The sequence below is a fragment of the Cryptotermes secundus genome, unplaced genomic scaffold, assembly GCF_002891405.2.
Source record: "Cryptotermes secundus unplaced genomic scaffold, Csec_1.0 scaffold1024, whole genome shotgun sequence".
Classification (NCBI taxonomy): domain Eukaryota; kingdom Metazoa; phylum Arthropoda; class Insecta; order Blattodea; family Kalotermitidae; genus Cryptotermes; species Cryptotermes secundus.
In genome coordinates, this window is record NW_019727414.1 from 33391 (window position 1) to 44940 (window position 11550).

The window sequence follows — 11550 nt, forward strand, 5'->3', positions numbered from 1 at the left end:
GCAATGGAATATATTGTGGCGTGTAGACCTGTTATGAGACAACAATAGCAAAAGAAGCGCAGGGTGTTTTCTGTGCTGTCCATGTCAAGATGTTATAAGCAGGACAGATAATAGTTTTTTTTTGTAGTTACGTTAGTGTACAAGAAATCCGACTACCAATCCAAACCCCATACATAGTTACGCTGTATCACGTGACAGTATTAATATAATTTCATGCTGCACACACTGCATTTACGTTTTTATTGTGAAAAATAATTGTAAATACAAAAAAGCCCTAGGCAATGCCCATCATGCCCTCTAGCACATTCTTATAAACGTCTTATTATAATTACAACTGTCTCCCCGCCATATATTGAGAAAAGTATTAACCCCAAACGTTTGAATTTCCCACCGGCGTACGAATGCAGGAAGTCAGAATATTGTCAATATCTGTTAACACAAGTAACCCTAGAAATTGCTAAATGATGACGGAACTAAGACGACAGGAACTGGCACTGTGGCCCGCTCTGGCTCCCCCTGTGCAGTAGGGTTATAGCCGTTGTAGCGGTAGGCGCGCGTACATAAGTGATTTCGTAAATAAGCTGCTTCGTACTAGTGCATCTTGGATCGTATACCTGCACAGCTTGCAGTTGCGTTTGTAATTAAACGGTGTATGCAGTAATGTTACCTTATGAACGAAAATTAAGTTGAAGTTATAGCTTTGCAAAACGATTTTTCAGCAACCAGATGAAGTTATATGCTCTTTAATTTGGCCCGATGGTCTATGTCGTCTGTATATTCGGGAAATGAAATCGGTGATACTAATAGTTAACATTGTTTCTAAAACCGTTTTATATGAGGTTAGTTGAGGTGGTTTTAGTTTAGCTTACAGGTAGGTGTACTAGTAATATTTATGTGCAGTGGCATTCACTTCCAGTATGGCAAAGTGATAATGAGGTTTTGATTTTCGTGACTCGAGTCTGTGGAGCGTGTAATGGCGATGAATGCCAATGGACAAAGTGAAGTGCATAGTGCAGTATATAGTTTGACCCATAACATGCTTTGAGCCAGTTACCATAAAGGGAAAACATTTTTATAGTGAGTCTCCAATGCTGTAAGTTTAGTTTCTCCCCCCCCCCCTTTCCTGGGATGGGGTTAGACTGAGCATATTTAGTGCATCAGCCGCGAGTTGGCCTGTTATATTAGCCCCAGATTTTAGATGAGTATGGAGATTTTGGTGGAATTTGAACTGGCAGGGGAAAACAAAGTGCTCGGAGGAAACCTGCACCAGTACCACGTCCATCACAAATCCCACATGACTTGACCTGAAATCAAAGCCACCACCAAGCGAAGCCAGCCAATAACCGCCTACTGTTGCATGGCCTTACCATTAAGTTACTCATAATTATTATTAGAACCTTTGTGACAAATGATAATTGAAGGTAACAGATGTCATTAGGAATTGCTGCATATTTTGATTTGATTGAACTAGACTGGTGTACTCTTATAATTTGAGTCTCTGCATCCCTAATATCAAGAAGCTTTGTTGTGTGTGTTTATAATACGTAATAATCCTACCTACTTATGAAGAATAATGGAATGGAATGGAAGAATGGAATGAAGAATTCCATCTTATTTCATAATATTTCTGCTTGTTCTCTCACACAGCAGTCTTACAAGCACACCTGGTGGTTAATGTCACTTGTTCTTGAATGTGTTGTAGGTATATTGTAATGAAATCATCCAGTGTGATGTGTGCTTATAGTTACTGATTCATTAGTTATGTCAAAAAAATTGTTTCACATTAACACAGGACATTTATGTAGGCAAAGTGGAACATAGTTGAGACAGTGAAGAAATGTTCCAGTAGCTAATGGTAACATTGTTTTACAGCATGTTATGGATGTAAACAAAGTGGACCTAATGTTCTCTTAACAGATGGGAGTAACATTGTTTAACAGAACAGCATGAATGCCAATAGAAGTGGACTGGATCCAGATATTGAGATGTATATTAACCAGTATGAGTAACACTACTTTAAAGCGCAGTATGGATTTAGTCAAAGTGGAACTGGATTCTGATAGTGAATCTCAGCCGGAGACTTCATCCACTGAAGCACGGGAGACCGACTTGAAGCAGGAAAAGCCTCCTGCGCCGTTCGCATTTGTTGCTGTGACAGAAGTGGTGAGTGCTGATGACATAAGGATTTGTAATCGGATTACTTGTGGTTTTCCTGTAATGATTCCTTATTTAGGGGTAAGGAAATTGCAGTGGATGTGTTTGATAAAGACTAGTTAATATTATTTTGCAGGCCAACATGTATAAAATGGAGTATGAAGCATATTCTGAGTCCCATTCAGTGCCTTCAGTAAAAGTGACTGTAGGAAAGGTTGAAGCTTATGTGAGTAACATTATCATCTTACCTACTGACCTACCTACCACTCGGCACTACAGCCCTGGGTGAGCCTTGGTCTCCTCTACAACCACTCTCCACAACCAGTGCGTGCTGCCATAGGAATGGGTCCACGCATGATGACCTGAGGCTGTTGTTAGGTTTTTGAACAAAATTCTTTTTACAGGATGAGGTTGTTAGCCCCATGCCTAACCCCAAACTTGGAGGACTAGGGTATCTCTCTTAGTCTGGACTCTAACCTTTGACCTTTCCAGCATGGGCGACCCTACCGGTAGTTAAACTACCGCTGGCATAGCTCTCCAGATCACAGAGTCACGCATGCCCCACCATCACAACAAAGTGGAGACACCTTTAGAGGGACATTATCATCTTACTGCAGTGTAACTATGTCCGCAGATGACAAATTCTTTTGAGTAGAGTGTTTCTTCAGAAGTAGATCCTTTTTAGGATTTGAGGTTTTGAAGCACTAGTTATGAAGAGCTCTGTCTTCTGGGATAAAGTAAAGGTATCCCTGTAACAGGCCTTTGAGGCCCATAGGGTTGTGAGAAGTTGAGTTTCCCACATTTTCTAGGCAATCAGCTCATAGATGGGGGTAAGGTTGTCAGCCCTATGTGCCAGCGGCCCTTTACTCCCAAGAATATTCCTGATACTCGTTCTGTTAAAGGCTGAGTCGATCCCAGGGCCATAGTGCAGCTGGAAGGATTAGGTAAATTGAAAAAATCCAGTGACCTCATTGGGATTCTATCCCACGACGTTCTGGCCTCAACCAACTACACTACTGCTTCTGGGATATAATGTTATCTAGTCTGACAAATAGCTACACAGTGATCCCCTCCTTATGAACATTCCGCTGATCAATGATTCAGTCTCACTCCCACAATATGTCCAAATACCCAAATGATTTTCATCGATGATCAAAAGTGTGTGTATGCATTGGTGATATTTACAAGCTGAGACAGATTGGCCAGCCATTCTGGTAGTGTGATAGTCCAGTTTTATCAGTGTTTGCTGTTTATCATCACATTTTGCAACTTTACGAATAGAATTAGTGAAGTTATGGGCTGTATAGTGAAAGGTGAAGAAAATGTTGAAACTTCATATGTTAACCATCAAACCACTAATTGATGTTTCATGGAACCAGTTAACAGATTAATGGAGGTGAGTTTATGCCAGGAGACAGAACTCTTGATATCATTTCATATGATGCCTTTTTTCACATCCCAGAGGTTCATTAACAGTGTTTAGAAGAGACTTCTAATGGGCCCTATTTAGAGCCAGTTCACTCCAGCTTACAGGCACACTTAGGACTTCCAAGATGTTTTGTCCCTTTGGGATGTCCTGCTAAAATTGCTAAGCAATTGCATGGTACACATGCTTCCAGGCGTTGGCTAGGCAGTGGCTTCATAAACATCTTCCCATTGCAATGAATATACATGCAGCAGTAGAAGAATTGTTAAATGTGATTTTTTCTGTGCAGTCTGTGTCATATCAGATACTCAATATGTAAAAGGTGAAAGGTAAAGTTACCCTCATAAGAAGCTGTGGAGGCTTGTAGGATTGTGAGATGTCAAGGCTCCCACATTTTCTAGACAGTCGAATCACAGACTGCAGAGTGGTTGTCAGCCTTATGCCATGGACTCGGTATGAAGTGAAAGGAAAGTAGGGGATTTGGTCTTTCCAGAACTTTATGTTACGGATTAATTACAAAAGTTGGCAGGACAGACATGGCAAACAACAAAGTGGTGAATTTTGAAATTAACTGGGTCACCTGCTTATATATAAGCACCAGTCATGGTAAATTCTTACTTAAGAATGGCTGGTCTTTAATATTTATGTAATTAAATAATCACAAGTAAGATTAATGTGAAAAAGTAAAGTGTAAAGTAAAGCTATCCCTGTAACAGGCCGTGAAGGCCCATAGGGATTTGAGACGTTGAGGGTCCCAAATTATGTAGACAGTAGGCTCAGAGAAGGCGGTAAGGTTGTCAGCCTTATGCGCTGGCCACGCTTTACCCCCCAGGAAAATTATTAAATTAATTCCTGGTACTCTTTTCTGTTGGAGGCTGAGTTGACCCCAGAGCCATAGTGCAGCTGGAAGGATTAGGTCAGTTGAAAAAAGTTCAGTGACCTCATCAGGACTTGAACCCGCAACCTTCCGGCTTGTAGCATAGCCCCTCGACCAACTATGCTACCGTGTGCCCCAAGATCAATGTATGATGTGTATTATTGCTTTCATTATTATTGTGATTTCGTATAATTGAGAGTACAGCAGTTTTCTTATACTGAGAAGACACAGGAAAATATTTTGTTTAGTTGCATCTATTTGTCAGGAATGGTTTCTTCCTTATTAACAGGATGAGTCATCAGATTCTACAACAGACAGTGAAGAAATTAAGGAGGACGTAGTAATGAAAGGTCATGTACCTGTAAACAGGTCAGTATAATTTGTTCAATTCACATTGTCTTAATGTATTTTAGGTTAAAATCTTGCTATGGTGAATGAAGCTGGAACAGGTTCCAAGAAGATACTGTAATTAATGAAAAGGCTTCCAGAAAGCATTTTTCCTTAATGGGTTGAACTAATGTTTGGACTGCGCCATAGCTCAAGTGGTTAGTCGCTGGCTTCCCACTGTGGCGGCCCGGATTCGATCCTGAGTTTGGTTAAGTGGGATTTGTGGTGGGCAAAGTGGCGCTGGGGCAGGTTTTCTCTTAGTACTTCGGTTTCTCCTGCCAGTCGTCATTCCACCAGTTGCTCCACAATCACCCTCACCTATCATCTGGGGCTGGTACAGTAGGCCAGAAGTGGCCGCAGTGCAAGGACTTAGTCCACCTCACTAACAATATAAAAAAAAATTTATAAATTTCCTGGATCAGAATTAAAATTTGGTTAGGTACATGTTGTCTCTAAATTTATTTCATCTAATTTTGTAGGTCTGTAATTCAGGACATGCACATCATAGTACAGGTTGCTTATGGCGCAGTGTACTGGGCAGTTTTGGATCCCATGCTGACTCATTGGTTTCATGTGGCTGAGTTTGTTAATGTTTGGGTTATATTAGCTTAGTTTACCATAGCCTATGGAGATCTGTACAATAATCTACCCTTTTGCCAGTAGTTGTGTTAGTTCAATTAGAAGAGAAAATTTAAATTTAAAAACAGAAGATTGTACAAGGTGTGGCAATAAAGAAACCGGATTACTTTTATGACTCATTTCCGGCCACGTCATTGACGAAGAGGAGGGTAGGGCATTGACCCTTGGACTTCCCTCTACCGTCACACAAAGTTTCATTCACGTGCATCGGTTAGTCTGGCCGCGACCATTGTTAGAAGCGGATCGTGTTTCTGAGCTCCGTCGGAATAATGCTGAGTGCTAATGCAGAACAACGTGCTAACATCAAATTCCTCACAAAACTTGGAAAATCTGCCACTGAAACTTACAATTTGTTGACAGAAGTATATGGTGATCAGTGTCTATCTCGCACGCAAGTTTTCGAGTGGTTTAAGAAGTTTATGGAGGGTAGGAAAAACGTCGGGAACGATCCAAAATCGGGCCGTCCTCCCACTGCGAAAACTCCAGAGAATGTGGAGAAGGTCGCTAGAATTGTTCGAAGAGATCGTCGACTGAGCATTCGAGCAATTTCTGAACTTACGAACATCAATAAGGAAAGTGTTAGACAGATTTTGCACGACGATCTGGGCATGAAAAAGGTGTGTGCTAAAGTGGTGCCAAAAATCCTTACCCCCCAGCAAAAGGAACATCGAGTGAATTGCTGTGTTGACACTCTTGAAAACATTGAAAATGATCCTGATTTCTTCCAAAACGTAATTACGTGTGACGAAACTTGGATTCTTCAATATGATCCAGAGACTAAGCGACAATCCATGCATTGGAAGAGCCCCAAATCCCCTAGGAAGAAGAAAGCGCGCATGAGCAAGTCCAAATTCAAAGCAATGATGATTGTTTTTTTCGATATCCGGGGGGTAATCTACATTGATTGGGTGCCTGAAGGTCAGACTGTCAATCAGGTTTATTATAAAAATGTTTTGACGTACCTCCGTGAACGTGTGCGACGAAGGAGACCAGACATGTGGAAGAATGCCTCATGGGTTCTTCATCACGACAACGCGCCAGCACACAACGCGCTATCTGTGAAGAGGTATTTGGCAAAAAACAACATTCCAGTGATGGAACATCCACCGTATTCTCCGGACCTAGCACCATGCGACTTTTTTCTCTTCCCAAAAATCAAGTCTGCGCTGAAAGGGACCAGGTTCGAGTCCGTGGATGCAGTGAAAGCAAAAGCGACGCAACTCTTGAAGAGCATAACACAAGATGACCTGCAGCACTGCTTCCAACAGTGGAAAATTCGCATGGAGCGGTGTAGGGATCGGGGAGGGGACTACATTGAAGGGGATAACATTTCGACTGTCTGATTTTTTTTTAATAAAGGGTTAGAGCATGAATCCGGTTTCTTTATTGCCACACCTTGTATTTTCATATTCCTTTCACTGTGTAGTGAAGTCAGATTTGTTTTAACTTCAAATACTTATTCCATCTGTGAAATGCATAAGTATTCAGTTTTTTAAGTGGAAGTTTTACCTGCCTGCAGTGTATACTTGTAGGATAATTAAATGCGACCGACACAGGTGTTCCACAGTGTATGTCTTTCATCTGGTATTGTTAGAGTGATACCAAGATGCATGAAGTGTCTGGGAGGCGGGGAGTGAGTTTGTTTGAAAACCTTGAAGGATGAGACCACTTGGGAGACTTGACTTGATTGAAATCAGTGGATTGGGCTGAACTGGCTCAGGGTGGAGGGCAAATGCATGTTGTTGTGTACCCTTATATGCTCAACGCATCAGGTAGTGGCCAGAACACTCAGGCGGCCAATCTGTTGGCTCTGTCTAACTCGTGCTCTCCTAGTTACATAAATGGCTCATAGCTTGTAGCACAAGATGGTACCTAATTCTCCAAGGTTTCTTTCACAGTTTTGCACTGAGATGGCATCACTTTGCATACAAAAAATATTTTGTTCGTTAAGTTATGTATTAAGAATTGCTTGGAGACAGCTGTAATGGAATAAGATGTTTATAAGACTGCTGGATGGGGCTGGATGTGCAGTGTCTAGGCCTTTTCTGCATTTACAATTATTTTCACAAAAAAAAAAATATAATTTTATTAGAAACACATGAAATATGTTGAGCTCACATGGTTACTTTGTGGTTCATTGCTTTCTTGGTCTGGGGTTTTATTTGTTTTACTGTGAATGTATCATAGTTTAGTTGTGGTGTTTTGTTTTGATAATAAAGTTATATATTTTTATCATATTTTTCAGAGTTTGTAGTGTATATAGTTAGTTATTTTACAGTTTTAACTAGACGATGGCTGGTGCAACTCTAGGTTAGATGACTCTGACATTTTGGAATATTTAGATACAGCTGACAGTGATAGTGACCTTATTCTGGAAAGTGACACTGATGATACAAGTGAAAAAGATGATGCCCCATATGCCACTCCCCCCACCTGCTTACCCTGTGTTTAACGGTGAAGAGGATGACATGGATGAGGACTACAAGGAAATTCTGTCACCTAAGCAACCTCTCCCTCTTTTATTCCAGTTCCAAGAACTGTCAGGACCTAAGCATATGCCTCCTCCTGGTTCTCCTCCTAGTACTTGCTTCCACCTCTTCTTCAGAGACTTGATCATTACCCTCATGGTGACAGAACCCAACAGATATGCGCAGCAAGTGATTAGCAGTAAAGCAGGCAGTGTTCCCAGCACACTAAAAAACTGGACCAGAATTACTGTGCATGAGATGAAAAGATTCCTGGCCTGTATTCTAAATGTGGGCATCATTAAAAAATCATCAGTAGCATCATATTGATGCACTCTCTGTTCCCAAGCCATCCCATGGTTTCGGAAAATGTTTGCAGTACATCACTGTTTCCACTTGCTGTGCTTCTTCCACCTCATCAAAACAACAAAGGATTGCCAGGCCCTAGAGAAGGAGACTACAGTCCCTGTGCTAGATAACCCCTTGTGGACCATGCATACAGGATATTCAGGCATCACTACATCCCTCATCAAGAAATTAGTGTCAACGAAAGCCTGGCAGGTACCAAAAACAAAACCAGTCTGATGCAGTATTTGCCTAACAGTCACCAACACCGTAAGAAAAAGGTAGCTTTTAACATCATAGTCAGGAAGGTGTTGAATAGCTACATTCTCTACAACTACACAGTGTCCTTAATCGAGACCTGGGGCAGGAGTGGTTGGCACTGAAGGACAATGTTGGAGCAGATGATCCTCAGGGACAATGAGGACTCAGGAAACTCCCTGAAAATAAAAGAGTCTCAGTGCATTGTCTGTAGCAGAAAGCAGAGAGCCAGAACAGTGTGCACCAGATGCAACAAGGGGCTGCATGGAGACTGCTTCCCTAAACAGGTGCTAACTGTGAAAGGTATGTATGCAGTGTTTTGTATGATGTGATGTCGTTCTGGACCAGAGATCTCTTCCTGCATAAAACTTAAATTTACAGAAAAATGTTGGCTTTCTTACAGGCTTGGTGACAAGAAAAGAAGACCAAAAAGGCATTTTTTTGCCCAGTTCATGTAAATTTTAAATTTGTATCTTGCAGATTTTATTTTATTTTTTCAAATTATTTATAGTTCTGGCACTTGTAGGGTATTTTTGTTTAAATCTGCTGTTTATAGTGAATAACTGCATTTTTTTTCATTTGTTTGACAAAAGTTGTGTTTTTGGTGAATTTTTGAAGTGAAGATTATAAATTGAGCCATATTCGCCTGAGTGTTTAAGGCCAGGTACTTGAAAAGCTGATTGTGAAAGGGTTAACTTTCTTCACACCATACACATTGCAGTTTTATTCTATGACAGTGTTGTTGCACATATAGATTCAGATTCTAATTTCCTTTGTAGTGGTGACAACCAGTCAGGGATCCAAGCTGAAGAGATTCGTTCTAGAGATGGAAAAGAGACAAACTGCAACACAGAGGCAAAGCAATTTAAATGTGATGTGTGTGACATGGCATTTCTTCAAAATCAAAATCTAAAAAGACATTATCGTACTCACACAGGTGAAAAACCCTACAGATGTAGTATTTGTAATATGTTTTTCTCCCAGAGTCAGAACTTGAAGCGACATTATGCTACACACTCGCGGGAGAAACCATTCAGGTGTGATGTTTGTGAAAAGTTGTTTTCGGATTCTCTGAAGCTGAAATTACATTATCGTATACATACTGGAGAGAAACCTTACAAGTGTGATGTATGTAGTAAAGAATTTTCATATAGTTTGAATTTTAATAGACATTATCGGGTTCACACTGGAGAAAAGCCATATGAGTGTAAGATATGCAAGAGACAGTTTTCACAGAGTAGAAATCTGAAGGTTCATATTCGCATTCATACTGGTGAGAGGCCTTATAAATGTGAACTATGTAGCAAGAGGTTCAACACGCGTGGTAATTTGAAGATCCACCATAGAACACACACTGGTGAAAAGCCATTCGGTTGTGAATTATGTAAAAGGAAGTTTGCAGCAGTTGCACATGTGAAGAACCATTATCGGAAGCACATGGTATGAATTCCATATTTTATATTGTTATAACATTGTTCTTACATTTACATTTCATGAGTATATGTTGGTGCATTTGTGTTGAAATATAAGAATTGTCTTACTGTAAAGATGTGGGCAGTAGATTCCCCCCAAACACTGAAACCCATCTATAGACATACATAGCATCAAATTTAAGGAGACTATTCATAATCACCACTGTGATAGTATCAGGACTAGTAAATGTTGAAACCTGACAAGTAGTCTTTTCTGACATGAGATGTTTTGTTGTCTAATGGAAGCTGATTGATGTTTTGGAGGAATATGTTTCCTTCATGTTCAAGGTTACAAAACAAGTAAAGTTGTCCCTTTGCTTAACTAATTAAGCACTATGCCATGGAGGCATATGGGGGAATGGATGTATAGATTCAAATTTGTTTGACTGTAGCACTAACTGGAGCTGAGTGGTCAGCTTCATGACCCAACCGCTGAGAAGTAAGTCAAGTAAGAACTAAGCAAAGCAATTTACACATAGAAGACAGTAAAGGTCATAGTGATAACCTTAAATCTGGCATGTTTGAACTTGTTTGTGCAGTTTGTGTATTAATTGTATCTATTCTTCATGGTGTTTCATGACTTATGAGAGACATTTTGAATACAAACATTCTGGATATATAAGGAAACATCATTTGTTGACTGTGTTGTTCTCTTTTCATCAACTCTAATAGACTTGAATGAAAAGTTACATCTGGAAAACATCCTCTCTGTACATTAATTTGAATAGTATGGATAAAATGTGATACATGCTGATTTGCATCAGTGAATACAACCCATTCTGTCAGTTTCCTGTACTGCAGAAGTATACAGTTGAATGTAGTATACATACTGAATTATGCTTCTTTGCATGATACTTGAACACTTGTCAATACATTATATGATGAAATGAATACTACTTTCTGCTTGTGCTGAATTTAGTGATAGAAAAGTTGCCCCCTATTTTAACCTTTAAGTGACGGCCCTTTCAATTGTGGTAATGGCAGCGGGACGGATTTGATTTAAATACCTGCAATTTTAAAGCAATAAAAACTGTAATCATTTCCTAAAATTGGTGTGATTTCTACAATTTTTGTGATAAACGAACCAAATAAACGCTGCTTTTTTCTAGAAAGAATATAGAATCAGATATTGTAATTTACAGACTTTATAAAATGTGTAAAAATTTTTAGACTGATTCCAAGTATAAAATTCCCAAATTTGTCGTCTGTCTACAAGAATTCATATAGTTCTTGGAACTAAGAATGCTCTATGTAGATGTGGCAACACAGCGGATGGTTATATAGACATGTTTTGTCTTGCATGTCTCGAAGCTTATACACGTAGTACCTTCTTTCTGTATGCAGAGATGAGGGGTGAGTATCTCTTCGTTTATAAGAACGTTGATTGTTTATACACAACAAGTTCTTTGTACTGACCCTGCTTGGTTAGTTTATCACAACTCTCAAGGCTATCGTCAAGACCCATCATCTTCGTCGGCAACCTGGGGACCACCACACCAGCATGGCAAGAGGAGTGTGAATAATTAT

General features: G+C 40.0%; 1 protein-coding gene across 1 annotated transcript in view; it reads left to right on the forward strand.

Moving 5' to 3' along the window:
- Nucleotides 1–10919, forward strand: part of LOC111864769 (zinc finger protein 502) — a 28616-nt gene extending 17697 nt beyond the window's left edge. The window contains exons 7-10 of the mRNA XM_033751570.1: nt 1957–2163; nt 2291–2380; nt 4747–4826; nt 9331–10919. Coding sequence (XP_033607461.1) covers nt 1957–2163; nt 2291–2380; nt 4747–4826; nt 9331–9997 — 1044 coding nt within the window. The 3' untranslated portion in view covers nt 9998–10919. The remainder of the gene's footprint in view (nt 1–1956; nt 2164–2290; nt 2381–4746; nt 4827–9330) is intronic.
- Nucleotides 10920–11550: the final 631 nt, after the last annotated feature.